General features: G+C 45.7%; 1 protein-coding gene across 16 annotated transcripts in view; it reads right to left on the reverse strand.

The window, feature by feature from the left end:
* Window positions 1-27495, reverse strand: part of DAPK1 (death associated protein kinase 1) — a 228989-nt gene that overhangs the window by 48737 nt on the left and 152757 nt on the right. For 9 of the 16 annotated variants that reach the window (XR_014817705.1, XM_021064610.2, XM_021064606.2 and 6 more), the window contains 14 exons: window positions 19838-19976; window positions 17411-17540; window positions 17168-17216; window positions 17055-17081; window positions 16129-16281; window positions 15433-15478; window positions 14381-14470; window positions 12809-12901; window positions 9733-9852; window positions 8916-9014; window positions 7407-7505; window positions 5009-5107; window positions 4185-4382; window positions 1577-1774 (listed from right to left, as the gene is read on the reverse strand). Coding sequence is in view for 15 of the 16 variants with exons in the window: in XM_021064610.2 (XP_020920269.2) it covers window positions 1577-1774; window positions 4185-4382; window positions 5009-5107; window positions 7407-7505; window positions 8916-9014; window positions 9733-9852; window positions 12809-12901; window positions 14381-14470; window positions 15433-15478; window positions 16129-16281; window positions 17055-17081; window positions 17168-17216; window positions 17411-17540; window positions 19838-19976 (1540 nt within the window). In the remaining variant the exon portion in view is untranslated. Of the gene's footprint in view, window positions 1-1576; window positions 1775-4184; window positions 4383-5008; window positions 5108-7406; window positions 7506-8915; window positions 9015-9732; window positions 9853-12808; window positions 12902-14380; window positions 14471-15432; window positions 15479-16128; window positions 16282-17054; window positions 17082-17167; window positions 17217-17410; window positions 17541-19837; window positions 20486-27495 lie in introns of all 16 variants that reach the window. The other 7 variants (XM_084979758.1, XM_084979752.1, XM_084979755.1 and 4 more) reach the window with 1 other exon arrangement.

The raw sequence follows: 27495 nt of genomic DNA on the forward strand, positions 1-27495 counted from the left end.
CACTGGCATACACCACAGCCATAGCCACGCCAGATCCGAGCCACACCTGCCACCTACACTGAAGCTCATGGCAACGCCGGAGCCTTAACCCACTGAGCGAGGCCAGGGATCAAACCTGCATCCTCATAGATCCCAGTCATGTTCATTAACTGCAGAGCCACTAAGGGAACAACAGGAATACTTTTTTTTTTTTTTTTGGTAGAAACACACTTTTCTAGCTGTTTCAGATATTCATTCTTTTTTTTTTTTTATTTCAAACAAATCATCATAAAATCCTGTTGGTATCATGTCTGCCATTTATAAACAAACACGTCTGGCAATTAATAAATTCATTCTACCTGGACTTTGTTTTTAATGCAATTGTAACAAAATATGCTTGCCTTGCATACAGTTACAAGGCTGAAACCATGTTGAATATCCAACTGTTCTACCATATTTGGTAATGAAAATCTAGATGGTGTTCAGGGAAAAGAGGACGTATTAGTTAACTTATAGAACTCAATATATGGGGATTTTTATCTGTCAGCCAGGGAGTGGTAAAGACTTATTTTCATTTATCATTCACCAAATGAGAACATCCTCTTGGTCTTACCAAATTTACTTAGCAGAAAAAAAAATGTTACGAAATTTTTTTCTGTCTTTTTAGGGCTGCACCTGCGGCATATGAAGGTTCCCAGGCTAGGGGTCGACTTGGGAGCTATAGCCGCTGGCCTACACCACTGCCACAGCAATGCCAGATGCAATCCGAATCTGCAACCTACACCACAGGTCATGGCAATGCAGGATCCCTAACCCACTGAGCAAGGCCGGGGATTGAACCCGCAACCTCATGGTTCCTAATCAGATTCATTAACCGCTGAGCCGTGACGGGAACTCCTGATGTTACTAATTTTGACCATAAAACTCTGAATAGGGGAAAGCAGGGAAATCTGGTCTTAGGGAGCTCAATCACACCACAGTACATGTTTTCCTGAAGACTCAGAATTCCAGGAAGATGACCAATACGCACCTCTGAAGGAATCACACACACACACTCGTCTCACTCGATGTCCACAAATGGTAAGCCAGGCTCAGCAGAAAGCACTTGTTCATGTGATAATTTTCTGTTACTCAAGGAACACTTTTTTTTTTGCTTTTTTAGGGCCGAACCTGCAGCACATGGCAGTTCCCAGCTGAGGGGTCAAATGGGGGAGCAGCAGCTGCTGGCCTACACCACAGTCGTAGCAACACTGGTTCCAAGCTGCATCTATGACCTACACCACAGCTCATGGCAATGTGTGCAATGCTGGATCCTGAACCCACTGATCAAGGCCAGGGATTGAACCCTCATCCTCATGGATGCTAGTCGGGTGCCTCACCGCTGAGCCACAACAGCAATTCCACACTAGGGAACGTTTCAAAAATCTTCTGTAAAATATACTTAAAGGAGAGAGCCCTATACAAAAGAACAGGTCCGTGTAAGGAAGGTTGACTCTGAATAAGAGAGGCAGCGAGAAACTTGCCCAAACCCAGAAGCTGGTGGACAGACAGACCCAGGGGGACCACCCTGCAGAGATGTCCCCACCCCTCGCTTTACCTTGTTGGGGAGATCCACATTGCAGTTGGCCTCACAGAGGGCCACCACGATCGGCACGTTGCCATCTTTGCAGGCCACGTGGAGGGGGGTGTTGCCATGCCTGTCCTGAAAATCGACGCAACACCCCTGGCTGATGAGCCTCTGGATGACCTCCATCTGACATCGTCTCACGGCGAGATGCAGAGCGATGTGTCCGTCCTGCAATAAACACCAGGGCCGTGAGCATGCTGGTTTGGGGCTGTCCGCTCGCCTTGCCAGCTGCCCTGGGCCAGGTTTTTTTTTTTTTTTTTTTGTCTTTTTGCCATTTCTTGGGCTGCTCCTACAGCATTTGGAGTTTCCCAGGCTAGGGGTCGAATCAGAGCAGTAGCTGCTGGCCTACTCCAGAGCCACAGCAATGCGGGATCTGAGCCACATCTGCAACCTACACCACAGCTCATGGCAACTCTGGATCCTTAATCCACTGAGCAAGGCCAGGGATCGAACCGCAACCTCATGGTTCCTAGTCAGATTCGTTAACCACTGAGCCACGACAGGAACTTCTGCCCTGGGCCAGGTTTAATTGGCAAGAGGATCATTACTGCAAAGACCAATGGAGGATTAAAAACCTGGAACTTTACTCCTGGTGGGGTTGGGGAGAGTCCCCATCCATCCCACTCTGAATAACAGGCTGGATTAACCTACTCTTGGCCAGCACACTAAGGCCAAAAGACTCCACAAGTCTTTGTGACTCTGAATTACGGGACATTAAGTCATCTTTAGTACTCCAATACTTTTATCAAATATTTGAAGAACACTTTTTTTTTTTTGGCTTTTTAGGGCCTTACCCACGGCATATGGAAGCTCCCAGGCTAGGGGTCCAACTGAAGCTACAGCTGTCGGCCTACACCACAGCCACAGTAACCTGGGATCCGAGCCGAGGCTGCAACCTATACTACAGCTTACGAACGCCAGATCCTTAACTAATTGAGAGAAGCCAGGGATCGAACCTGCATTTTCATGGATATACTAGTCAGATTCATTTCCACCGTGCCACGGTGGGAATTCCAAAAAACACTTTAAAAAAAACATTTGCTCAGCCGTCTTTACTAATTTCCTAAGCAGAAAGTTCATTATCTTATTTTACTCCAGGAGAAACTGAGAGATCGAGGTGATCCGCTCAAGGGCTGTCACATATATGAGAAGCAAATACACCATATTTAACCTCCGCCTCTGACATGCCACCAGCCTGAGAATTCATCCCACCTGCTTACAGAACCCTCAGTGCTGAGTTTTAGGAGCTGGGGAGAGGGAGTCTGAAAACACTTCTGTAACTTCCCTATTCTGGGATTTCTCAATGTCAGCACTATTGACACCTTGGGGCTGTCCTGGGAATTGGCCATCATCGCCACTGTTTTTTTTTCTTTTTTTAAGGCCACACCTGTGGCATATAGAAATTCCCAGGCTAGGGGTCGAATTAGAGCTGTAGCTGCCAGCCCACGCCAAAGCCATGGTAACACTGGATCTGAGTTGCATCTGCAGTCTATGCTGCAGCTCACAGCAATGTCAGATCCTTAACTCACTGAGTGAAGCCAAGGATGGAACCTGCATTCTCATGGACACTGTGTCGGGTTCTTAACCCACTGAGCTACAACGGGAACTCCCTCGCCACTAGATTTTATCTTCCAGATGCCCCGCCCTGGCTGTGACAACCAAAAAATGTCTCCAGCAATTACCAAATGTCTCCTAAGGGCAAGGTCACTGTCCACTTCAGAAGAACTACTTCTTCTGTGCCAAGAAAATACTCCACGAACGGCAGTTACTAAATTCACCCACAGTGTGCCAAATCTAACTTCATGTAGCACCATCACAGCCTCATGGTAGCTACATGTTCACAAGAACAGGTTATGCTGAACTTGCTTAATTAAAAAGGAAAACTTGGCGTTCCCACCGTGGCTCAGTGGTTTACGAATCCGACTAAGAACCATGAGGTTGAGGGTTCAATCCCTGGCCTCACTCAGTGGGTTAAGGATTCCATGTTGCTGGGGCTGTGATGTAGGCTGGCGGCTACAGCTCTGATTTGACCACTAGCCTGGGAACCTCCATATGCCGAGGGTGCAGCCCTAAAAAGACAAAAAGAGAAAACAAACAAAAAACCAAAGAAACAAAACAAAAAAAAGGAGGAAAACTTGGTCTAGAATTGAGATTGCCACACAAATAAGAAGAGTTTATTGTTCTTTCTACAAAATAGCAGGTGATGGAAACAAATAAACCACCTGTTTCTTTGTCTACAAATGAACAGCGTGTTGCCAATTTCAGTCCTAAGTGAGGATTTGTCTTTGGCTCTGTGATCATCCCTGTACCTGCTCCAAAGCTAAAAAGGCTAAAAATAAAAATCCTGAGACCAGAGTCAATTGACCAATTCAGAAATTTTGTTACATCCCACACATGAATATTAATGATTAAACAGAATCTAGAATCACAGAATCTTTGGCTCAGAGAAGAGGAAGGATAGTTAAAACTTGTTGCATTCAAGTTTGTCATTTTGGGTGAACAAACCGAGACGTCTTGTGGTCCCTCCAGCCCCCCAGATCATTTTTCAGTGGGTGGGTTTCATTCACCCATAAAGCACCTTGTCGGTCGCATTAAGGTCGGCTCCGTGTTCAGAGAGACACTCCACGATGTCATGGTAGCCCCTGGCGGAGGCTGTCAGGAGGGGTGTCTCCCCTTCGCGGTTCTTGATATTCACGTTGCAGCCGGCTTCACAAAGGGCTTTGGCCACAGCATAGTAGCCGTGCCAGGCCGCACAGTGCAGGGGGGTTTCTTCTTCCTGGCCAAGGAGACAAGCACAGAGACGAGAGGGCAATGATTTTTTTTTTTTTTTTTTTTTGTCTTTTCTAGGGCCGCTTCCTGCAGCATATGGAGGTTCCCAGGCTAGGGGTCGAATCGGAGATGCAGCCTACGCCAGAGCCACAGCAACTCAGGATCTGAGCTGCATCTGCAACCTACACCACAGCTCACGGCAACGCCAGATCCTTAACCCACGGAGCATAAGCCAGGGATCGAACCTGCCACCTCATGGTTCCTAGTCGGATTTGTTAACCACTGCACCACGACGGGAACTCCAAGAAGGCAATGATTTGAAAGGCAGTAAAGGCCTGGTCAGAGTCCTGACCAGACTGTGCAGGTTTGAGCACTGGGCCCAGCACTAATGAGCTGTGTTATCTTGGGCAAGTTCTTGACCCTCTCCCCGCCTCAGTTTCTTCATCTGTAAAATGGGAAGTACAGAGCTGTCCAGAGAATAAATGAATGAACATTGGTGCTTCTGAGTCCCTGTCATCTAAGCAGAAAATCTAACCTGGCTATAACTCCCAAAGACCCAAACGCATCACTTGGCTGCCTGTACATCCAGGCAAAAAGCTGAAGGGAGTGAAGACAGCAGGGACCACGACCCACCTTGTCCTGGAAGTTGGGATTCGAGCCGAAGCTGCACAGCAACTGAACCACATCGGCGTGGCCGTAGCGAGCCGCCACGTGCAGGGCTGTCTCTCCAGACTGCAATAGACACGGCCAAAGAATCAGAGTCCCCCTGGGAGCTATTGAGGGGGGGAAGGGGACGGGGAACTAGAAGGCACAGAACCCAAGGCCCCCTCCCACACTTACCTGACTCCACGTGCCCCCCTGAGGTCATGTCTGTCCCCCTCAAGCCAGCTGCCCCTCTGGTGACTGAGTCAGAGACCAGAGCGAGGAGAGGCTGTCCACTACCTAGCTAGTGTTAAATCCACATATCTGGCTCAACTTGTGTGTAATAACCACCACCCCTCTAACTGAGCATGCATTTCCTTTTCTGTGATGGCTGTTGCCAATCTTTATTTTATTTTGTCTTATTTTTATTTTTAGGACTGCAGGTGCGGCATAGGGAAGTCCCTGGGCTAGGGGTCAAATCGGAGCTGCAGCTGCTGGCCTACGCCATAGCCATAGCAACATTGGATCCAAGCCGCATCTGTGACCTAGACCACAGCTCACGGCAATGCCAGATCCTTAACCCACTAAGCAAGGCCAGGGATGGAACCCACATCCTCATGGATACTAGTCAGGTTCGTTTCCAATGCACCACAAGGGGAACTCCCTACCTTTTTTTTTTTTTTTTTTTTTTGAAACATTATGTTATCTTTATATTTCATGCTTAGCAGTAAAAGTATATTTTTAAAAATTAAAGTATAGTTGATTTACAGTGTTGTGTCAATTTCTCCTATACAGCAAAGTGACCAAGTCATTCACACACATTCCATTTCTTTTATTATCTTCCATCACAATCTATCCCAAGAGAGTGAATATAGTTCCCTGTGCTATACAGTAGGACCTTGTTTATCCATTCTAAATGTAACAGTTTGCATCCACTAACCCCAAACTCTCAGTCTATCCCACTCCCTCCCATCTCCCCCCTGGCAACCACAAATCATTTCTGTTTTTCAGGTTTTTTTTTTTTTTTTTTTTGCTTTTTAGGGCCACACCTGTGGCACATGGAGGTTCCCAGGCTAGGGGTCGAATCAGAGCTAAAGCTGCTGGTCTATGCCACAGCCATAATAACTCAGGATCTGAGCAGCATCTGAGACCTACACCACAGCTCACAGCAACACCAGATCCTTAACCCATTGAGCAAGACTAGGGATTGAACCCGCATCCTCATGGATCCTAGTCAGGTTCATTAGCCACTGAGCTACAAAGGGAGCTCCACAAGTCGGTTCTTTATGACTGTGATTCTGTTTTTATTTTGTAGATAGATTCACTCGTGCCGTTTAGATATCTTACTTTTAACTGCCATAAAACTGTCAGAACAAACTGATCCAAAATAAAACAGAACAAGTTATTTGTTGCCATTGGATGGAAAACTGATCTAATAAATGTCTTTAATGTAAATGTCATCCCTTAGATATGGTGCAGTGCACAACCCATACAACTGTATGTGGCAGCACTGACCGAACGGGACAAATGAGTCTACTGGTATTAGAAACAGAGAAGGGTTGTACAGTGAACATTAACGGCTGAGAAAGTAAGTATCCCAGGGGCAGGTCCCCATCTTGCAATTAATGCACGGGGTTGTTGTGTGCACTGAATGAAACACAGGTATGTGAAAGCAAGGAATCTTCCTAAAACATTAATTTTCATAACATCTATACCCCCAAAGGCTTGCCTGGTGTGCACTGTCTCATTGACCCTTCTAGTGCCAGTGGTTGTAGTGCCACTGTCAGTCACATCAAAGAGGGAGCGATGTGTACATGGAGAGTCAAGAAGAGAACGGGGGGTTCAGGTTGCTTTCTGGTCGTCTTTCTAGCAGAACTCTGAGTTTCTATGTTATGGGGAACAGAATTCAATTCACTTGTTACATAATGTGGCAGGTACTTGGCAGATTTCAGCTAAAACTAGTTTTTAAATTAGACCAAGCCACCAGCAAATAAAAATTTTTTTTTTTTTTTTGCTTTTTACGGCTGCACCTGCTGCATATGGAGTTTCCCAGGCTAGGGGTCAAATCGGAGCTACAGCTGCCGGACTAGGCCACAGCCACAGCAATGTGGTAACTGAGCCGTGTCTGAGAACTACATACACCACAGTTCACGGCAACGATGGATCCTTAACCCACTGAGCAAGGCCAGGGATCGAACCCGCAACCTCATGGTTCCTAGTCAGGTTCGTTTCTGCTGCAACACAATGGGAACTCCTGAGAATCTTCTAAATTAAATTCTCTGCAGGAAGATTCTGGTCCTGAATCCTCGTTCTTTGGGTCATGCTGCCCATGGCACGCCAACACTCCCATGCAGCCTTTCATCCCTTTCTATAAGAGAAGTGGCCTTACCTTGTCTTTCACATCCAAAGGGCACTTGTTCTCATTGAGAAATTTTAAGGTGTCCACATGGCCGTGTCGAGAGGCCCAGTAGATGGCATTGGATCCACCCTGTCCAAAAACCAAGGCAGAGTCACCTTCCCGGCGAGATGACAGATCAGAAGGCACACATCACTCAGTCACTGTGCATCCCTTCCCCTGTGATGCTCCATAGAAGCAACTCTCAGGAAGTCTCAAACCTCAGTTCATTTTTCTTTCTAACAAAGGCACCAAGATTATGTAAGACACTAGGATTCCAGGAAGCTGGCTGAAAGGGATAATAGAGCTGCCTGTATCATCTCTACAGAATTTTTTTTGGTAAATTTAGAATTCTTTTCTTTCTTTTTTTTCCTGGTCTTTTTGTCCTTTTAGGGCCGCATCTGTGGCATATGGAAGTTCTCAGGCTAGGGGTTGAATCAGAGCTGTAGCTGCCAGCCTGTGCCAGAGCCACAGCAATGCCAGATCCAAGCCATGTCTGCGACCTACACCACAGCTCATGGCAACGCTGGATCCTTAACCCACTGAGCAAGGCCAGGGATTGAACCTGCAACCTCATGGTTCCTAGTTGGATTCGTTTCTGCTGCGCCACGATGGGAACTCCTAGAATTCTTTTAAAATAAAAAGTTGTTTTTCTTGCTGTTAAACTTTCAGCTTCTGGTTAGATTCCCTATATGGTCAAGGGCCAGATCTGGTCTATTCGCAGATCTGAACATCTAGGGAAGCTGCTGTGCATCACGTGTGCTTACACTTCCAGTGCGATCTGCATCTCAAAGCATATCCTCCTAACTCTATTGCCCTAGCGCTTTTCTTCTTTTTTTTTTTCCCCTTCCTTTTTTCTTTTGTTTATGCCACAGCCACAGACGCAGGATCTGAGCCACATCTGTGACCTACGCTGCAGGTATGGGCAACACAGAATCCTTAACCCACGGAGCAAGACCAGGGCTGGAACCTGTATCCTCACAAACACTATGTTGGGTTCTTAACCTGCTAAGCCACAACGGGAACTCTTTTTTTTTTTTCTTTTTTTCTGCCACTCGTGCAGCATGTGGAAGTTCCCGGGACAGGGACAGAATCCTCTTGGCAGCTGCAACTTAGGCCACAGCTGCAGCAATGCCAGATCTTGCACCCACAGTGCCACAGCGGGAACTCTAGCAAATACATTTCTGATAAGATTAATTAGATAAAGAAAACTTTTCCAAACATGACATCAGACAACACTGCTGAGTAAATGCAGCCAGTGAGGAATAAATCTGGGGTAGTTCAGAAAGAAAGGCTGAGGTCGAGCAGCAGAGCCACGGGGAAGATGAATGTTGGCCTTTTCCTTTATAGCATGTTAGATGGGACCAGGCCACTTAAGCAGTTCATCTTTATAGAAAACTGAAAAGTGAAGCAGGGCACATAGGTTATTTTTCTGTTGCCTCTATGATTAGAGACACGCAGAAATACTTAGAAAAATCATTTGCAATAAAACAGAGTTATGACCTTATCCTGGATGTCGATTCTTGAACCTCTTTTAATGAGCAACTGTAGGATCTGAATATTCCCACAGCCAGCAGCAATCAGTAACGGAGGCGTCCCATGCTGGAAAAGGTAAGAAAAAAAGGACTGTTTTTCAGGTTTGATAGAAAAAGAAAAGCCCCACAGACCTTCCTGTGTCTCCACAGACACATGCTCTTCCAAGTGACAGGAATGAAAAATGTAAGCAGAACACAACGGGCTTCCCGCTAGTGGGGGTTTTTGTTTTTGTTTTTGTTTTGCTTTTTTAGGCCCACACCCGCAGCATATGGAAGTTCCCAGGCTAGGGGTCAGAGCTGTAGCTGCCAGCCTACGTCATAGCCACAGCAACGTGGGATCCAAGCGGCCTATGCAAGCTACACCACAGCTCTCGGCAACACCAGATCCTTAACCCACGGAGGGGGCCAGGGATCAAGCCCACATCCTCCTGGATGCTTGTCAGGTTCGTAACCCGATGAGCCACAACGGGAATTCCTCAACCTCTTTCGGATTCACAATCAAAAGTGACATTGTCACCTGTAGGATGAATACATTTAAAATTTCCTGGTTAGAGGTGCATGCAGGTGCACGAGAAAGGCTTTGCATGATTAAAAAGCCCCTCAGTGCAAAAGACCTTATTTCTAACTCAATTCATTCTCTAAGAAGTGACTTTTCCCACGACATGGGGTTTACAACAGGAAGGCGGGGAGGAGGAAGCTGACGGGGATCTTTCCATCTTGGACTTGGAGGTGCACAGTCAACCATGAGCCCTACCCCCCACCACCCTGGCGAGACAGCACCAGACCTTATTGGGTTGATTCACGTCATAGTTGGACAAGGAGCCCAGGAGGTGCTGCAGGCCGGGGACGTTGTCATCGTTGATGGCGTGGATGATTGCTTTCATCACAAAGGAGTCTTCCTCGTCCTTGACAGAGACATCGAAAAGGAAAGAAAGAGTCAGACTGCTGGCCAGGATCCTCTTACCAACAACAGAAAAATCAAGGCTCCTTTGTAAAAAGGAGCATGTACAGGAAAGTAAACCATTTAATCCCAAATCCACTTCGTCAAGAAGCAGAGTATTGCCCCTTCTATGCTAGAAACTAACACCACCTGCTATTTACCTGTATCTTTTTTTTTTCTTGCTTTTTACGGCCGCACCTGCAGCATACAGACAATCCCAGGCCAGGGGTGGAATCAGAGCTACAGCTGCCAGCCTGCACCACAGCCACAGCAATGCCAGATATGAGCCCCATTTGAGACCCATAGGACAGCTCACACAAAACACATGCAGGATCGAACCCGCATCCTCATGAATACTAGTTGGGTTCTTAACCCATTGAGCCACAATGGGAACTCCTACCTGTGGTTTTTTGGGTTTTTTTTTTTTTTTTGCCTTTTTTTAGGGCAGCACCCGAGGCATATGGAAGTTCTCAGGCCAGGGATTGAAATGGAGCTGAAGTTGCTGGCCTATACCCCAGGCACAGCAACGCTAGATCTGAACCACATCTGCGATCTACACCACAGCTCATGGCAACACCAGATCCTAAACTCACTGAGGGAGGACAGGGGTTGAACCCACATCCTCATGAATACTAGTCGGGTTCGTTACCACTGAGCCACAATGGGAACACCATACCTGTGTCTTAATGTCGCTTATATTATAACCCAGAGAGCAAACAGATTTTAAGAGTCAGATTTAGGGAAGTTCCCATCATGGCTCAGTGGTTAACAAACCCAACTCGTATCCATGAGGACACGGGTTCGATCCCTGGCCTCGCTCAGTGGGTTAAGGTTCTGGCGTTGCCATGAGCTGTGGTGTAGGTTGCAGATGCGGCTCAGATCCCGTATTGCTGTGGCTGTGGTGTAGGCCAGCAGCGACAGCTCTGATTCGACCCTTAGCCTGGGAACCTCCATATGGCACAGGTGCAGCCCTAAAAACGAAAAAAAAAGAACAGAAGAAAGAAAAAACATAGCGAACATTAAAAACACTTAATTCTTCTCATCACCTCACTTAGATTGTTTATATCTAGTTCCGGTTCTGCTGCCACCCTCAAACAATTCCCCAATCCAGGCTTCCTCCTGTTCCACTCCCTTCTCCTCCTAATGTGCTTGTCTCTCGCTTCTTTTTTTCTTTTGACCATTTCCTATCTCTTTTCACTCTACAGGGTTAGACCCGGAACCTGAGTAAAACTATTAACTTCGGGGAATTACAAGGAGCCAGTGTCTGCTGCTGCGAGATCTCCCTCTTGGAATCTCTGGATTCCACTCAGGAAACACCTACTATTCAGTTACAGGAGCGGGCTGGTTCCCACAGAACCACCCTTTCTGTGCTTTCGGACTCCCCTTTACCTCGAGGGTTCACAAAGCCCTGTTGTGTGACTGTGGGGGAAAGTCTTGTTGAATTCAGATGAGGCTGGTTATATCTGAAGAGTTCATCTGTGATTAGATTTCAGTTTGGCTTAAGGGGGGAAATTGTGGTCTCAAGGGTCCTAGGAAGTCAATACAATGTTAACAAAGCAAGGGGGTTTAGCCTTCTGGTCTACCACCAACTCAGCAGAAAGCCCCACTGCATTTCCCCCGATTTTTTGGTGTGTGTGTGTGCGTGCACATGTGTGTGTTTGGAAGAAGGGTTGTCTGTCCCTGTGTGCTACAAAAGTCCAAGAGTCTCCAAGGTCAGTGGGAATAAAGGTCTCTCCTTTTAAGTTCATGCAAATTAGAATATGCTCTTGTGTCTTCAGTTGGCTGGCCTCTCTCTTATCTAACTGCTTCGGGGGTTGGAGGAGGGTGGGAAGGTGGGAGTGTTAGAAGTAGTGGGTATACGGGAGTTCCCAGTGTGGCTCAGTGGTGAACGAATCTGACTAGGAACCATGAGGTTGCAGGTTCGATCCCTGGCCTTGCTCAGTGGGTTAAGGATCCGGCATTGCTGTGAGCTGTGGTGTAGGTCACAGACTTGGCTTGGATCCTACATTGCTGTGGCTGTGGCGTAGGCTGATGGCTGCAGCTCCAATTCAACCCCTAGCCTGGAAACCTCCATATGCCGTAGGAGCGGCCCTAGAAAAAGGCAAAAAAAAAAAAAAAAAAAAAAAGAAGTAGTGGGTGAGAATTAATTAAGAAGTAAGACTGAGAATTTGCAATTATGAATGACATTTTATTTATTTATTTATTTATTTATTTATTTTGTCTTTTGTCTTTTTGTTGTTGTTGTTGCTATTTCTTGGGCTGCTCCCGTGGCATATGGAGGTTCCCAGGCTAGGGGTTGAATCGGAGCTGTAGCCACCGGCCTACACCAGAGCCACAGCAACTCGGGATCCGAGCCGCGTCTGCAACCTACACCACAGCTCACGGCAACGCCAGATCATTAACCCACTGAGCAAGGACAGGGACCGAACCCGCAACCTCATGGTTCCTAGTCGGATTCGTTAACCACTGCGCCACGACGGCAACTCCATGAATGACATTTTAAATACCATCGTTGAAGGACAGATGTGTTAAATGAGATTTTTAAATTCTGGAAACCATCCTGACAAGTGAATTTGGATAATTTTTAATAAATCACTTATATTTGGCTTTGGTGAGGGGGAAAAGAAGGGTTGAATTAAATAATGTTATATGGTTTCTTCCAGTTAAAAAAAAAAAAAAGTAGTGGGTATAGTCAATCAAAACAAAAAGGAACAAGGATAAAAAGCAAACAAAAACAAAATAAGCAAAAAACCAAGAGAGAGCATCAAATCCACCACCCTAACTCCCCCCCCTTGAAAGGAGGAAGAACAGGCCTATTTCCGCCACTTCAGGTTTTCTGGGTTGCTGAACAAATCAAACAACTGAAACACTGTAAATACACGGGGCTAAGGAAGAAGCCATCAGGGAAAAGGTTTGCTTACCAGAGTATCATCGCTTCTGGCAACGCTCATGTTACTTCTGGACAAGAATGACCTCGATAATCTTTGGCACAGTGAAATCAAGCGAACGGATTGCTTAAAAAAAGAAGAGAGAGAGAGAGAGTGAAAAAAAAAAAAAAAAGCAGAGGCGAGGAGGCGAGAGGGCTTATGTAACAATACTCAAATTAGTGCAAATGACAAGGTCTCTGGGATTGCATTCATGCTGACAGCATGTGTTTCTCCAGGGGTGGGCGATCCCAAACAAGCAGGTTAGATCATATTCGCTGAAACAATTTCTAAAGGTCTTATGAAAAATCAAGACAAGACAGAGAGCCATTCTCCTGTCACATTTTGCTATGAAACTATAGAACGGGATGCCCCGTGTTCCTTCTTCGTCCATACTCTGCTCCCTCCTCTTGGAGGAATGGTATCTCCCTCCAGCACACCCCTTGCGTGCCCCCTCAGAGAAGCACGGGGTGCAAGGGTCATGCCCTGTGCCCCTGGTGCCCAGGGAAGCTGGCAATGGTAGACAGTGCAACTATCAAAACCCATACAGCTGTTGGAGAGGAGCAGGTAGAAGACTCCTTAGCCTAGAGGGCAAATGCCTCTGTATTTACTCTCAAAGGCCAAAGCAACAGGTAAAGAACATGTGTGGGGGTGAAAAAGAGGGAGAGAAAGAGAGACACTTATGGTGATTCACTCTACCTGTTCTACTTCTTTTTTTTTTTTTTTTTTTTTTGCTTTTTTAGGGCCACACCTGCGGCATATGGAGGTTCCCAGGCTAGGGGTCGAATTGGAGCTGCAGCTGCCAGTCTACACCACAGCCACAGCAATGCAAGATCCGAGTCACATCTGCGACCTACACCACAGCTCACGACAATGCCGGCTCCTTAACCCACTGAGCGAACCCACATCCTCATGGATCCTAGTCGGGTTCGTTAACCACTGAACCACGAGAGAACTCCCTCAATCTCATTTCAAGGGCTTCCCTGTGACTTAAGAGTCAAGTTTGTTGTTGTTGTGTTTTTTCGATCTTTTTTTAAGGCCACACCCGGGGGCATATGGAGGTACCCAGGCTAGAGGTCACTGAGCCACAGCAGGAATTCCAAGAGTTAAGTACTGAGTAACCCACTGCTGGGATCCTCTTTATCGCTATCAAAGCATCCCCAACTTGCTGAGTATGATGATGAGGTACACTTCTGGCCCACTGATAAGGAACCATAACAAGTATTGCTTCTTCCAGGCTTGATATGATGCTGTGCCCAGGAAGCCATCCTGTCTCCTTCTTCTTCCTCTTTTTTTTTTTTTTTTTTTTTTTGCCTTTTTGCCATTTTCTTGGGCTGCTCCTGCCGCATCTGCAACCTACACCACAGCTCACGGCAACAATGGATCGTTAACCCACTGAGCAAGGCCAGGGATTGAACCCAAAACCTCATGGCTCCTAGTTGGTTCGTTTCCTCTGCGCCACGACGGACACTCCCAGAGTGAATTTTTAAAAGAAGGATGCCTGTTTCAGAAGAGGTGAACCCTGAGCAGAGGGAAAGCCGCAGAGGAAACAGAAGCAAACAATCTTACTTTCCATTTCTTCCTGGCTGCAAACTTCTTGAATTTTTCCATGTTTACTGCTGACGCTTTTCTACTGAGGGCTTGTTGGGTATCTTTAGGCTAAAATGAAAATCCAAGAGAAATGATTAGAGTTGTCAAATGACAGAAATGTTACAACTTTGGGTTTTCTTTTTTTTTGCTTTTTAGGGTCGAAACTGAGGCATATGGAATTTCTGGGCTAGGGGTTGAATCAGAGCTACAGTTGCAGGCCTATACCACAGCCACAGCAACGTGGCATCCAAGCCACAGCTCACGATAATGCCAGATCCTTAACCCACTGAGGGAGGCCAGGGATCAAACCTGCATCCTCATGGATACTAGTCAGATTCATTTCCGCTGAGCCACGATGAGAAGTCCGCAACTTTAGTTCTTTAACCCAAAATGTCACCCAGGCACCAGGCAGGTAATGTAAGGGTGTATATATGTCAGGGGCAGCTGCTGGCCTGGCACAAAGGCAGCTATGCTGAGTTTCCAGTGCCAAATGAGAGCTCAGTGTTGATAGATCTTTAGATTTTTCAAGAGAAGTTGGAAATCCAGATTTGATATGAAAATTAAATTCTAGAAGTTCATTCAAAAAATAACAACAAAATACTATGGCTTTTTGGCTTGGTTTTGTTTTTCTGGCTGTGCCCATGGCATACGGAAGTTCCCAGGCCAAGGGGTCACACCCACGCCACAATTGTGGCCAGAGCCACTTCAGTGAGAATGCTGGATCCTTAATCTCTGAGCCACCAGGGAACTCCAAAATTAAAATATTGTTTGGGCCAATATCCCACAGTCAGACTCAAGGCTGTTGAGTGGACTGGCTCTTCAGTTCCTCATCAAAATCCTACACTGTGGCCGATCATTCCTCTCTGCCTCCATCAGCACAAGGATTCTCTCCGCTATCAGCACCGACAGCAAATACAATACCCCCAATGTGAGGTGGGTCAGAACCCACAGGGCCTAGGGATCACCCCCCAGGATAAACAAACCCCCAGGACCCCCTCTCATCCCCAAACAAGTCACAACATGCCACTTACCTTGATCCAGGGGTGCTGCAAACTATCTTGAATTGTCATTCTCTTCCTTGGTGGGGGAGGGGAAAGAAAAAAAAAGGCAGTGACCATAGAGGCAAACGCTAAGGTTGTTTCCACACAGGCTGGGCCTATTAAGCAGATGTTCTGGAAAATGCAGTTTGGGGCCTGCTTCACGGAAGAAAGCCTAAAGCAATGTATGTCTTTGTATGATTATTTCACTGAGCTCACAGGGACTGACCGAGCAGGTACAAAGGGCCCTGCCGGCATTCTCTGAAGTATTTCGAGTGGCATGCTTCTTTTTTTTTTTTTTTTCCTTTGGTCTTTTTGTCTTTTCTAGGGCCGCTCCCACGGCATATGGAGGTTCCCAGGCTAGGGGTTGAATTGGAGCTGTAGCCACTGGCCTACACCACAGCCCCAGCAATGCGGGATCCGAGCCGCATCTGTGACCTACACCACAGCTCACAGCAACGCCTGATCCCTAACCCACTGAGCGAGGCCAGGGATCGAATCCACAACCCCATGGTTCCTAGTCGGATTGGTTAACCACTGCGCCACGACGGGAACTCCAAGGCATGCTTCTTTTTGCCAGAAGGAAACACCCAGGGTTGCAGAAACGTGGCCCGAGTGCACAGGACAGGCACTCACCCTCCTCTAGCTGGGGCCATGGCTGGGCACCTGTCAGGAATAAGGGACACTTACTTTGGATCCTTGACGAGGAGTCTTCTTATGAAATCTTTGGCTAGGGCACTGGTATTACTGAAGTATTCCTCCTCAAATTCATAGTTGACCGCAGATACATTTGCTAAGGTTTCCTGCTTAGTGTCTCCGAGAAATGGGGAGGCCCCGCTCAGGCTGTTAATAAAGTGGGGCACAGAACATGAGTAAGTCTGTCTGTGTCTAGGCATTCTGCTCCTAGAATGTCTTCTTCTTTATTTTTCTTTTTAGGGCCATACCTGCAGCATAAGGAAGCTCCCAGGCTAGGGTTCAAATCAGAGCTGCAGCTGCCGGCCTGCACCACAGCCAGAGCAATGCTGGATCTGAGCTGCACCTGGGAACTACACTGCAGCTTGTAGCAACACCACATCCTTAACTCACTGAGCAAGGCCAGGGATCAAACCCGCATCTTCATGGACACTATTCCAAGTACGTAACCCATGGAGCCACAATGGGAACTCCTGTTCCTATAATATCTACTAAAGGGAGTGAGTAATAACACTATAATCTGGTGCTTGAGCAGTCACTTTAGAATTCAATTACATTTTATAAGGCATTTAATCATCATGCACCAAAGCTTCAGCTTAATGCAAAGGACACACTTAAGTTAATTTAGAACAGTGTTTAGTAGTTTAAAAAAAAATCCTTTCCGATTTTCTTGGCAGTGATGGACAGCCATGCTTTCTTTCAGTGATTATGCTGCTGTTCCTGGTGACTCATTTCAAATTAAGAGAAAATGTTTAATTAGTAAAAATGAAACATGTCCTGGGGGTGTAAAATGAATACGTTTACATAAAAAGCATGCATAAGCTGGAGGGATCAAGATGACACACAGACTGGTCAATAAAACATATGGTCTCAAAAAAAAAAAAAAAAGAGAAAGAACACGAGTTGTGGATTTGGGTACTTACAGAATATAGGTTATTACCCCAATACTCCTAGACACAAAACAAAGAGAAAACCAGTGTCAGAAGAATAGTAAAATAAATCAACAAGATAACAAAATCAAGGGCATGCTCCTTACCACATATCTGCCTCAAGACCAAGAGGTTCATAGTTGACTATCTCAGGAGCTAAGAGGAAACAAACACACATTTAGTTTTGGAAGGAAATGAACAGACAGATTCCAATCTTCATGTATCCACCAGAAATATGTTCCAGGGAAATGGTGCTGCAGCAGGGGAAATTTTACCAGCATAATATTTATGAGACGTGAATGACCACAGGAAAAAAAAAAAATCAAAATGAAAAACAAAAAACAACTTACCAACAAACTCTGGTGTCCCAAATATGTTTTTGAATTCATTTCCAAAGTCAATTTTATGGGCCAACCCAAAGTCAATGATCTTGATTCGAGGTTTGGGAACATTTCTATCCAAAAGCATTATGTTTTCAGGCTTTAAAAAAAAGGAAAAAGAGTGGAACAGTGTTGGTGGCAATAACCAAAAGGTAGAAATGACATGAGCTCCATCAGGCAGATAGATGAACATGGTATATCCATTCAATGGAATATTACTTAGCCTGAGAAAGAAAGTCAATTCTGACATGTGCCACAATATGAATGAACCCTGAACACATTATGCTACATGAAATAAGCTAGTCACAAAGGGAGGAACACTGTATGATTCCATTTATATGAAGTCCTTAGAATAGGCACAGGCATAGAGACAGAAAGTAGAACAGTGGATGTCAGCAGCTGGGGGTAGGAGGGTTGGGGATTTAATGTTTATGGATACATAGTTTCAGTTTGGGAAGAGCAATAGGTTCTAGAAATAGACCGTGGTGATGGCTGCAGATGGTTGCAAAGCAGTGTGACTATACTTAATGCCACTGAACTGCATACTTAAAAATGGTTAAAACGGTAAATTCTATGTTATACTCATTTTTCCCCAATTGAAAAAATAACATATGATATGTTATGCTGAGAACAAGATGGCAGAGCAGTTCTTCTCCCCTGAAAAATCAACCAAAAAATAGGAATAAGAAGAGTTCCCGTTGTGGCTCAGTGGTTAACGAACCCAACTAGTATTCATGAGGACGTGGGTTCGACCCCTGGCCTTGCTCAGTGGGTTAAGGATCCGGTGTTGCTGTGACTTGTGGTGGAGGTTGCAGATGTGGCTCGGATCCCGAGTTGCTGTGGCTGTGGTGTAGGCTGGCAGCTACAGCTCCAATCTGACCCCCTAGCCTGGGAATCTCCATATGCTGGGGCGGGGCCCTAAAAAAACAAAAGACAAAAGACAAAAAAAAAAAAAAAAAAAAATAGGGATAAGAGAGTAGTTGCAAGAGAACCAGGAAAAATAAATGCTTTGGTTTAGGGATTTGGGTGCAAGAGGCTCAGGGGCAACGACTCCAGGAAAGTCCCCTCTTATCGAGGTGGGAGAGGAGGGATGATTGGAGTGCAATCCTTAGGAGGATCTGGGGAGAAAGGAGAGCCCTCAGAACTTTCCAACTGAAGCACAAGGGAATGGGGTGCTTATTCAGCATCCCCCCAGGCTCCACTGCTAAGAGCTGCTTCAGTGGGCATTTACTCTTTGGTATGTTATTTCCAGCTCCCAGCAGCAGGCTTTGGGCTGTGCTAGTGAGTACTGGGGGATCCCAATGGGGTCTTGACAGCTCTGCTGCAGTAAATACCAGTGGAGGTAATCTTCCCTTCTCTTACGTCTTCTCCTAGCTCCAATGATCTGAATCACTTGCCTGGCAATCAGCCACATGCTGCTTTGTGATAATCTATCTACTGCCATGGAGGGGTACCCAGAATCTTACATTGTCCCTTCTGATGCTCATACATACGTCCTCCCCTCCCAAAGAATCCAAAACTGTGATGGATGGGTGCATAATGTGCCTTTTTTGTTGTTGTCTTGGTGATGCCCGCTACTAGAGATCAAACCTGAGCCACAACAGTAACGATGCCAGATCCTTAACCGCTTGGCCACCGGGGAACTCCTAATGTGCCTTTTTATCTCTAATAACGCCTTGCTTGCAGCCAGGCAAAGACCCTAATTAGTCAGTCTCAAAGTGTGGCTTGATTGATTTCCAGAGACTGAGTCAGGCCCATAAGCTTCTGCATCACTAGGGAGAGTAGAAATCAAGACACCTTCCGTCTTATATGCCGTTCAGCTACAGGGGATGGTAACTGGGCAGAAAATACCCCATAACTAAGAGCAGCTCCCTTGCTTAAAGAGATGGGTAGTGAGACCCCTCGATTCTTCCCCAAGGGTTCTCTACTATAATCATTAATTTTTTTTTTTTTTTTTTTTTTAAGGGCCGTAGGTATATGGAAGTTCCCAGGCTAGGAGTCGAATCAGAGTTACAGGTGCCAGCCACAGCCACAGCCACACCAGACTGAGCCAAGTCTACAACCTACACCACAGCTCATGGCAACCCCGGATCCTTAATCCACTGAGCGAGGCCAGGGATCAAACCGGCATCCTCATTACTAGTCTGGATCTTAACCCACTGAGCCACAACAGGAACTCCTATAATCATTCATCGTAAGCCTTTAAACCATACAATGGTTAGGAATTCCCATAGCAGTCAAGTACTACCCACTTGCTGATTTATATCAATAATACCATTTGTTAAACCCACCTAGGAAAAAAACATGGACCTCTTTCAGACGCATCACTATTTCTTAGCAAACAACCAATGCCGTGGCACAGGTAAGCATTTATCTGGCTTCCTCCAAGCAACGTACCTTAAGATCAAAGTGGGCAATCTGAAGGGAGTGCAGGTAGTAAACACCATTAAGAATTTGTTTGAGAAATTCAGTTGCTTCCTCTTCAGTCAAAGATTCCTTTTCCGCTAAGAAGTCAAACAGCTCGCCACCTGCAACGCTGAAAACCAGGAAGCAGAGGTTATGGACGACAGTTCTGGCTCATGTTCTCTCACAGATGATTTGCTCCTATTTCTGGCAAGAAAAGAGCATGAGGACATGCTGAAATGCTAAGCGAGGAGTCAGAAATCCCCAAGCTTCCCATCAGGACGAGAATTCTGCATTCAGGTACCCTTGTGCGAGAAAGCGCTTGGATACGACTTTCCTAATGTGTTGGGTTCACAAATAGCGGAGGGAGCAGAAATGTGATAGGGGAAGAAAAATAAAGTCAACGCATCTTTGGAGTTCCCGTCGTGGTGCAGCAGAAACGAATCCGACTAGGAACCACGAGGTTGTGGGTTCGATCCCTGGCCTCTCTCAGTGGGTTAAGGATCTGGTGGTGCTGTGAGCTGGGGTGTGGGTTGCAGATGCAGCTGGGATCCTGCGTTGCTGTGGCTGTGGCGTAGGCTGGCAGCTGTAGCTCCGATTGGACCCCTAACCCAGGAACCTCCATATGCCGCGAGAGGTGCCCTAAAAAGAAAAAAAAAAAAAAAAAAGTCAGTGCATTTTTCAGGCATCTTAAACATATTTAAAGGGTAGGTCTCTGGAGTTCCCGTTGTGGGGCAGTGGAAACAATTTGACTAGGAATCATGAGGTTTTGGCTTCAATCCCTGGCCTCGCTCAGTGGGTCAAGGATCAGGGGTTGTGCGGCCCTAAAAAAAGTACGAAAGCCAGAAAATAAATAAATAAATAAAGGTGTGGTCTTAACTCACTGATTAAAAAAAACAAAGTACAAGCCAACTTTGTACAGAATCTATAGAATGTATCTTCCTAGCCCAATCACAGATTTTCTGGAAAGTTCAAAATCTGTATGTTAGTCAATTTGTTTTTCCCAAGGGCTATACTTGCGGCATATGGAAGTTCCTGGGCCAGGGGTTGAATCGGAGCTGCAGCTGCTGGCCTACACCACAGCCACAGCAACGCAGAATCAGAACTGCACCCATGACCTACACCACAGCTCATGGCAATGCCAGATCCTTAACCCACTGAGCAGAGCCAGGGATCGAACCCACAGCCTCATGGATACTAGTCAGGTTTGTTAACTGCTAAGCCATGATGGGCACTCCCCAAGTCAATTTTTTAAAATCCCAAAATCACAACATATGGGTTGATAAGGATTTTTTGTTTGTATGCTTTGTATTTGTATATATTGCAATAATTCTCTATCTATAAAAATCACATTTGGTAATGAATTTGACAAAAATCTTAATAAGAATAAACACATAAAATTGCAATGCCTGTGGTTGTTTGGGAATTTATTGAACCTGTCTCCCTAGCCAGATGGTAAATGCCTAGAGGACAGTGGTCAGCCCCCACCTGCTGGCCCAGTGCATGCCACCGGCCCTTCCCCACACAGGGCCAGGCACACAGCAAGAGCATGAAACTTTTTAGCTAAGTGGATGAATGAACAAACTCCCCTACAAAATTCATGGTAGTGATTAATGGAAAATAACAGGGAACGTTTTTTTTTGGTCTTTTGGCTTTTTGGTATTTCTAGGGCTGCTCCCACGGCATATGGAGGTTCCCAGGTTAGGGGTCTAATCGGAGCTGTAGCCACCGGCCTACGCCAGAGCCACAGCAACGCAGGATCTGAGCCACGTCTGCGACCCACACCACAGCTCACGACAACGCCGGATCCTTGACCCACTGAGCAAGGCCAGGGAACGAACCTGAAACCTCATGGTTCCTAGGCAGATTCGTTAACCACTGAGCCACGACGGGAACTCCACAGGGAACTTTTAATAAGAGTTTTTATAAGTTAATCGTTATCAAGTTTAACCATACAGTCCCAACATAATAATTAACTGTAATTATGCACATAACCGCTGCATGCATTATCTTTCTTTCAGCAAGACAGCTCCATAAACATACCTACCACATCCACATCCAGAATAAGAAAACTGGTGCTCATGAGATGAAACTCTAACAACAAAAAAAAGCTGTCTTAGAAGTTTCAGATCCTGCCCCTTGACAGTCCAAGTCAGCATTTTTCGTAGCCTGGCCCAGGGTCCACGCACATCAGAGTTGCTTGGGGTGTTTTAAATATGCAGATTCCTGGCCTCACTTCCAACCCCTTGCATGAGTTTCCAAGAGTGGGGGACAAGGAAATGCTACCTGTGCCCCATTCAGTCTTCCCATCTGGAGTAACTCAATTCCAACAGTGCTTTCTAACCACAGAAGTGAGAATAAGGAACAATGCTGGAGCCCGCAGAGTGAGGGACCAGATTGCAAAGTGGCAGTGCTTCTAGTCACAATAGCCAAGACATGGAATTAACCCAAATGTCCACTGACAGATGATTGGATTAGGAAGATGTAGTATATATACACGATGGAATACTACTCAGCCATAAAAAGAACAAAATGCCATTTGCAGCAACATGGATGGAACTAGAGACTCTCATCCTGAGTGAAGGAGGTCAGAAAGACAAATACCACATGATATCACTTATATCTGGAATCTAATATATGGCACAAAGGAACCTTTCCACAGAAAAGAGACTCATGGACTTGGAGAACAGACTTGTGGTTGCCAAGGGAGTGGGGTGGACTGGGAGCTTGGGGTTAATGGATGCAAACTACTGCCTTTGGAATGGATTAGCAATGAGATCCTGCTGTGTAACACTGGGAACTCTGTCTAGTCACCTATGATGGAACAAGCAATGTGAGAAAATAGAATATATACATGTATATGTAACTGGGTCACCATGCTGTACAATAGAAAAAATACATATATATAAATTAAAAAAAAAAAACCCAAACTGGCCGTACTTAATTGCAACTGAGAGAAAGGAGGCAGGCTTTGTCTCTGATCTCTTCTCCCCATCTACCCTGCTTGCAGCCCCTTTTCAAATCCCACACTGTTCACGTCCATCATATCACAATGCCCCTTGGCCAAAAGCAATAATCCTTCAAATTAGTATTAGTGTTGAGTTTCCTAGGCTTAAATCTGAATACTTAAGTTCTGTTCCTGGTGACATAGGTGTAAGTGGAACACAATGACTTGGCAACACTTGATTCACAGTCTGTTGAATTTTCATCCTGAAAACACAATTGTTAAGAAAAACCTTGAATTTATGTTTCTGAAGCATCTATCTACTAGTTAGTTCCAATTTGTGACTCTTACAGGCCATGTTGATGAAATTAGCATATTATTGGGGGAAGATGAACATGAGCATAGAAGGAGGTCTAAGACGGCAGAGTAGCAGGACTAAGTCTCATCTACTCCTACAAATACATTGAAAATGCAACAATATGTGGAACTATTCACACAGAAAAATTGCCCAAAAAACTGACAAAAAAACCTCAAGGTAATGATAGAACAAGAAAAACATTCCAAACCAGACAGGACATAAGAAAGAAGAAAGAAGAACAAGAGAAAAAGGAGTGAAAGGGACCTGCTCTCCCAGGAGGGAGCTGGAAAGAGGAAGCGCTCCGGGGTCTCAGGAAGTTCCCCCACCAGCCACGAGATCATCCATCTCACCACTGCTTGTGCTGGGAGCCAAACTCTTCAGCTAGACAGTAGGAGGGTTAAGACAGGGCCTGGACCCACCGTCACTGGTTTCCTGATGGCCCGAAAGTCCTATCTACAGTCTCCTTATCCTTCATACCAATACAAGAAGGCAGATGTTTTAGCCATGAACCTCCACGTACGAAATCATTAGTCGTTAACCAAAATTATTAAAATGAAGCGATTTCACAAAGGTTGGCCATCATGATAAGCATCATTTCTTAATTTACCTCCTGTCTGGCCCCTGTAAACCTCAGAAGGTAGAAAGTGACTTGAAAGTTTCTTTCTACCTAAGGACTTTCACATACATGCTCAGCACCAGAACTCAAATGTTTATCAAGTTGTTGCCGTACAGCAGAATAATGTCAATAAGGAGATCAGTCAAAACCTTAGTACTTTCGGAGTTCTCATCTTGGCTCAGTGGTTAACGAATCCAACTAAGAACCATGAGGTTGTGGGTTCGATCCCTGGCCTCGCTCAGTGGGTTAAGGATCTGGCAATGCCTTATGACAGGATTCCAATTTCTTTCTTTTTTTTTTTTTTTTTTCCGGTCTTTTCTAGGGCTGCACCCTCGGCATATGAAGGTTCCCAGGCTAGGGGTCTAATCCGAGCTGCAGGTGCCAGGCTACGCCACAGCCACAGCAACACCAGATCTGAGCCACATCTTTGACCTACACCACAGCTCATGGTAACACTGGATCCATCCTTAACCCACTGATCGAGGCCAGGGATTGAACCCTCAACCTCATGGTTCCTAGTCGGATTCGTTAACCACTGAGCCACAACGGGAACTCCAGGATTCCAATTTCTATATTAAAATACTATTCAAGGTCCCCGACTCTTGCTAGGAATTGGCCAAGATGCAAAAGAATTCAATTCTGGACCATAATCCAAACTGCAGGGGACTCCTGGCTAAAAGCTAACTACATCTGATGAGGCTACAGTTCGCAAGGCAAACGATGCAATTCTAGTGTCAGGCCGGATTTTCCTGTTGGTGGGAAGAACAGGAAGAATGGGAAGAATATGTGGTTTCTGAACCAGAGGCCAACGCTACAATTCAGGGGCCAAGTGTGCTCTGCCAGGATCCACTGCCAGGGTCCTGGCTGGTTATGACATAGAGCCCTGGGGGGTAGTGTGGCAAGAGGACTGGATGGGCTTCAGTCCACAGGCCCCTAATTCCAGCTCTGGCCTCAGATGGTTGGAAGCAAAGTATGGAAGTCATGCCTCTTCTCTGGACCTCAACTTTGCTCTCTGTACAATGAGAGGGTTGAACAAATGGGAAGTGAGTCTAACCTTGGTATAGAGAATAAGAATTAGGGGAAACTGGGAGTTCCCATTGTGGCTCAGCAGGTTAGGAACCCAACTAGTATCCATGAGGATCCCTGGCCTCACCCAGTGGGTTAAGATCCAGAATTGCTGCGAGCTGTGGTGTAAGTCAAAGACTCTGCTTGGACCTGGTGTTGCTGTGGCTGTGGCATGGACGGGCAGCTTTAGCTCCAATGCACCCTCTAGCCTGGGAACTTCTATATGTCACAGAGGTACGGCCCTAAAAAAAAATTAATTAAAAAAATAAAAATAATAATTGAGGGAATCTGGCAAAAACGCCATTTCCTAGAACCTAAGTCCTGGTCGGCCTCAGCAGGTGGGGCCCCAGAATCTGCATTTTAACAAGCCCCTATCCTGATGCTGGTGGACCACACATAGAGAAGCCCATCTATCAGATCCCCTCCAGCTCTAATAATTTAAGATTCCATGAGCCCATGTATGAATGTGGCAGAGCTGTGCTCCCATCACACTGGCCTTTCCTCCTGGTGCACAGCTAATCTGCACTTCCCAACTCCCTTAAGTCTGGGACTAGTTCTAGCCTTTGCAACGTGGACCAGAATGATGTATGCCACTTTCAGGTCCAGCCCCCGAGACATCTCATATGGTCCTCCACTCTCTCCCTCCCCCTTTCTCTTTGGCTACCTGAACAGAGATGAGCCAGCAGAGGACCCCAAGGAAGGCGGGGGACAGGAGAGACATGGGGTAGAAGGAAAAGGCATCCCTAAGCCAATGTGTGGAAGAGAGCCACTGAACACGTAACATCCACACTGGACTCCGAGTGAGTGAGAAATAATTACTATTAGGTTAAACCATCGAGATTTTGTGGTCATAGTCTATCTGCTCTAAACAGAAGTCTATTTAGTCAGAAGTAAAAGTGCAATCCAGGTTTTTTTTACTTATTTATTTATTTTGCTTTTTAGGGCCACTCCCACGGCATATGGAAGTTCCCAGGCCAGGGTCAAATTGGAGGTGCAGCTGCTGTAATAGCTACAGTAGCTTGGGATCTGAGCAGTGTCTATGACCTACACTACAGCTCACGGCAACATCAGATCCTTAAACCACCGATAGAGGCCAGGGATCAAACCTGCATCCTCATGGATACTACTCAGATTCGTTTCCACTGAGCCATGATGGGAACTTCTAAAAATGTAATCCATGTTTTTTTTTTTTAATTAAAATTAAAGAAAAACATGTTCATTTTAGCACTATTCACAACAGCCAAGAAATGAAATAACCTAAATGTCCATCGACAGATGAATGGATTAAGAAGATGTGGTATATATACACAATGGAATAGTACTCAGCCATAAAAAAGAATGAAATAATGCCATCTGCAGCAACACGAATAGAACTAGAGATTCTCATACTAAGTGAAGGAAGTCAGAAAGAGAAATACCGTATCATACAAATATCATATAATATCACTTATATGTAGAATCTAAAATATGGCACAGATGAACTTATCTACAGAACAGGAACAGACTCACAGACATGGAGAGCAGACTTGTGGTTTCCGAGGGGGAGGGGGAGGGGAAGGGGGAGGGAGTGAGGGGGAGGGGGTGGAAGTTTGGGGTTAGTAGATGCAAACTATTACATTTAGAATGGATAAGCAATGAGATCCTGCTGTAGCACACAGGGAACTATATCCTATTACTTGTGATAGAACATGATGGAAGATAATAAGAGAAAAAGAGGGTGTGATTTTTGTCCAGGGGGTGGGGTGTGGGAGGTACATAATTCAACCCCTAACAGGTAGTAACTGCTCACAGGCTGCAAACCAAATGTTACAGTACAGTTAAAGCAACGCAGGACAAGGAGAGGAGGCGACCAAGAGGGAGGATAATTAGAACCTGCTGGCGTTTCCTGTTAGTCTTGTTTTCAGATTCTCCTATGCAGGAAGGGTTCAGGCCTTACAATATTATAAAAAACTTTAAAATTCAGATCAGAAAAAATGTGTGTAAAAATGCATAACCCCTCCCATTCTGAAACAACTTCTCCAACATTTTGAGATGATTCCTCTTTTTGTTTTTGTCTTTTTAGGGTCACACCTGCAGCATATGGAGACTCCCAGGCTAGGGGTCTAATCAGAGCTACAGCTGCCGGCCTACACGACAGCCACAGCAACACAGGATCTGAGCCACGTCTGCAACCCACACTGCAGTTCACAGCAACGCCGGGTCCCCAACCCACTGTGCGAGGCCAGGGATCGAACCCAAAACCTCATGGTTCCTAGTTGGATTTGTTTCTGCTGTGCCATGATGGGAATTCCCGAGATGATTCTTCTTTGAAACCTAACTCTCCTGATGGACTGTGAAGGTATGAGAGCAAGCCACACACCCTTCTCGGTTCTGTCTCTAGATAAACCCCAAATTAATATTCTGTGATAACCTGTATGGGAAAAGAATCTGAAAAAGAGTGGATGTGTATATGTATAACAGAACAACTACGTTGGTACGGCAAAAATGAACACAGCACTGTATAAACTATACTTCAGTGAAAATAAGGAGTTCCCATCAGAAAGGAATCCGACTAGGAACCAGGTTTTGGGTTTGATCCCTGGCCTCAGTCAGTGGGTTAAGTATCTGGTGTTGCTATGAGCTGTGGTGTAGGTCGCAGACATGGCTTGGATCTGGTGTTTCTGTGGCTG

This window comes from Sus scrofa, chromosome 10 (genome assembly GCF_054392235.1).
Source record: "Sus scrofa isolate SSC_HxYL_T2T_F1_AM1 chromosome 10, Sscrofa_HxYL_maternal_Yorkshire_Landrace_v2.0, whole genome shotgun sequence".
NCBI lineage: Eukaryota > Metazoa > Chordata > Mammalia > Artiodactyla > Suidae > Sus > Sus scrofa.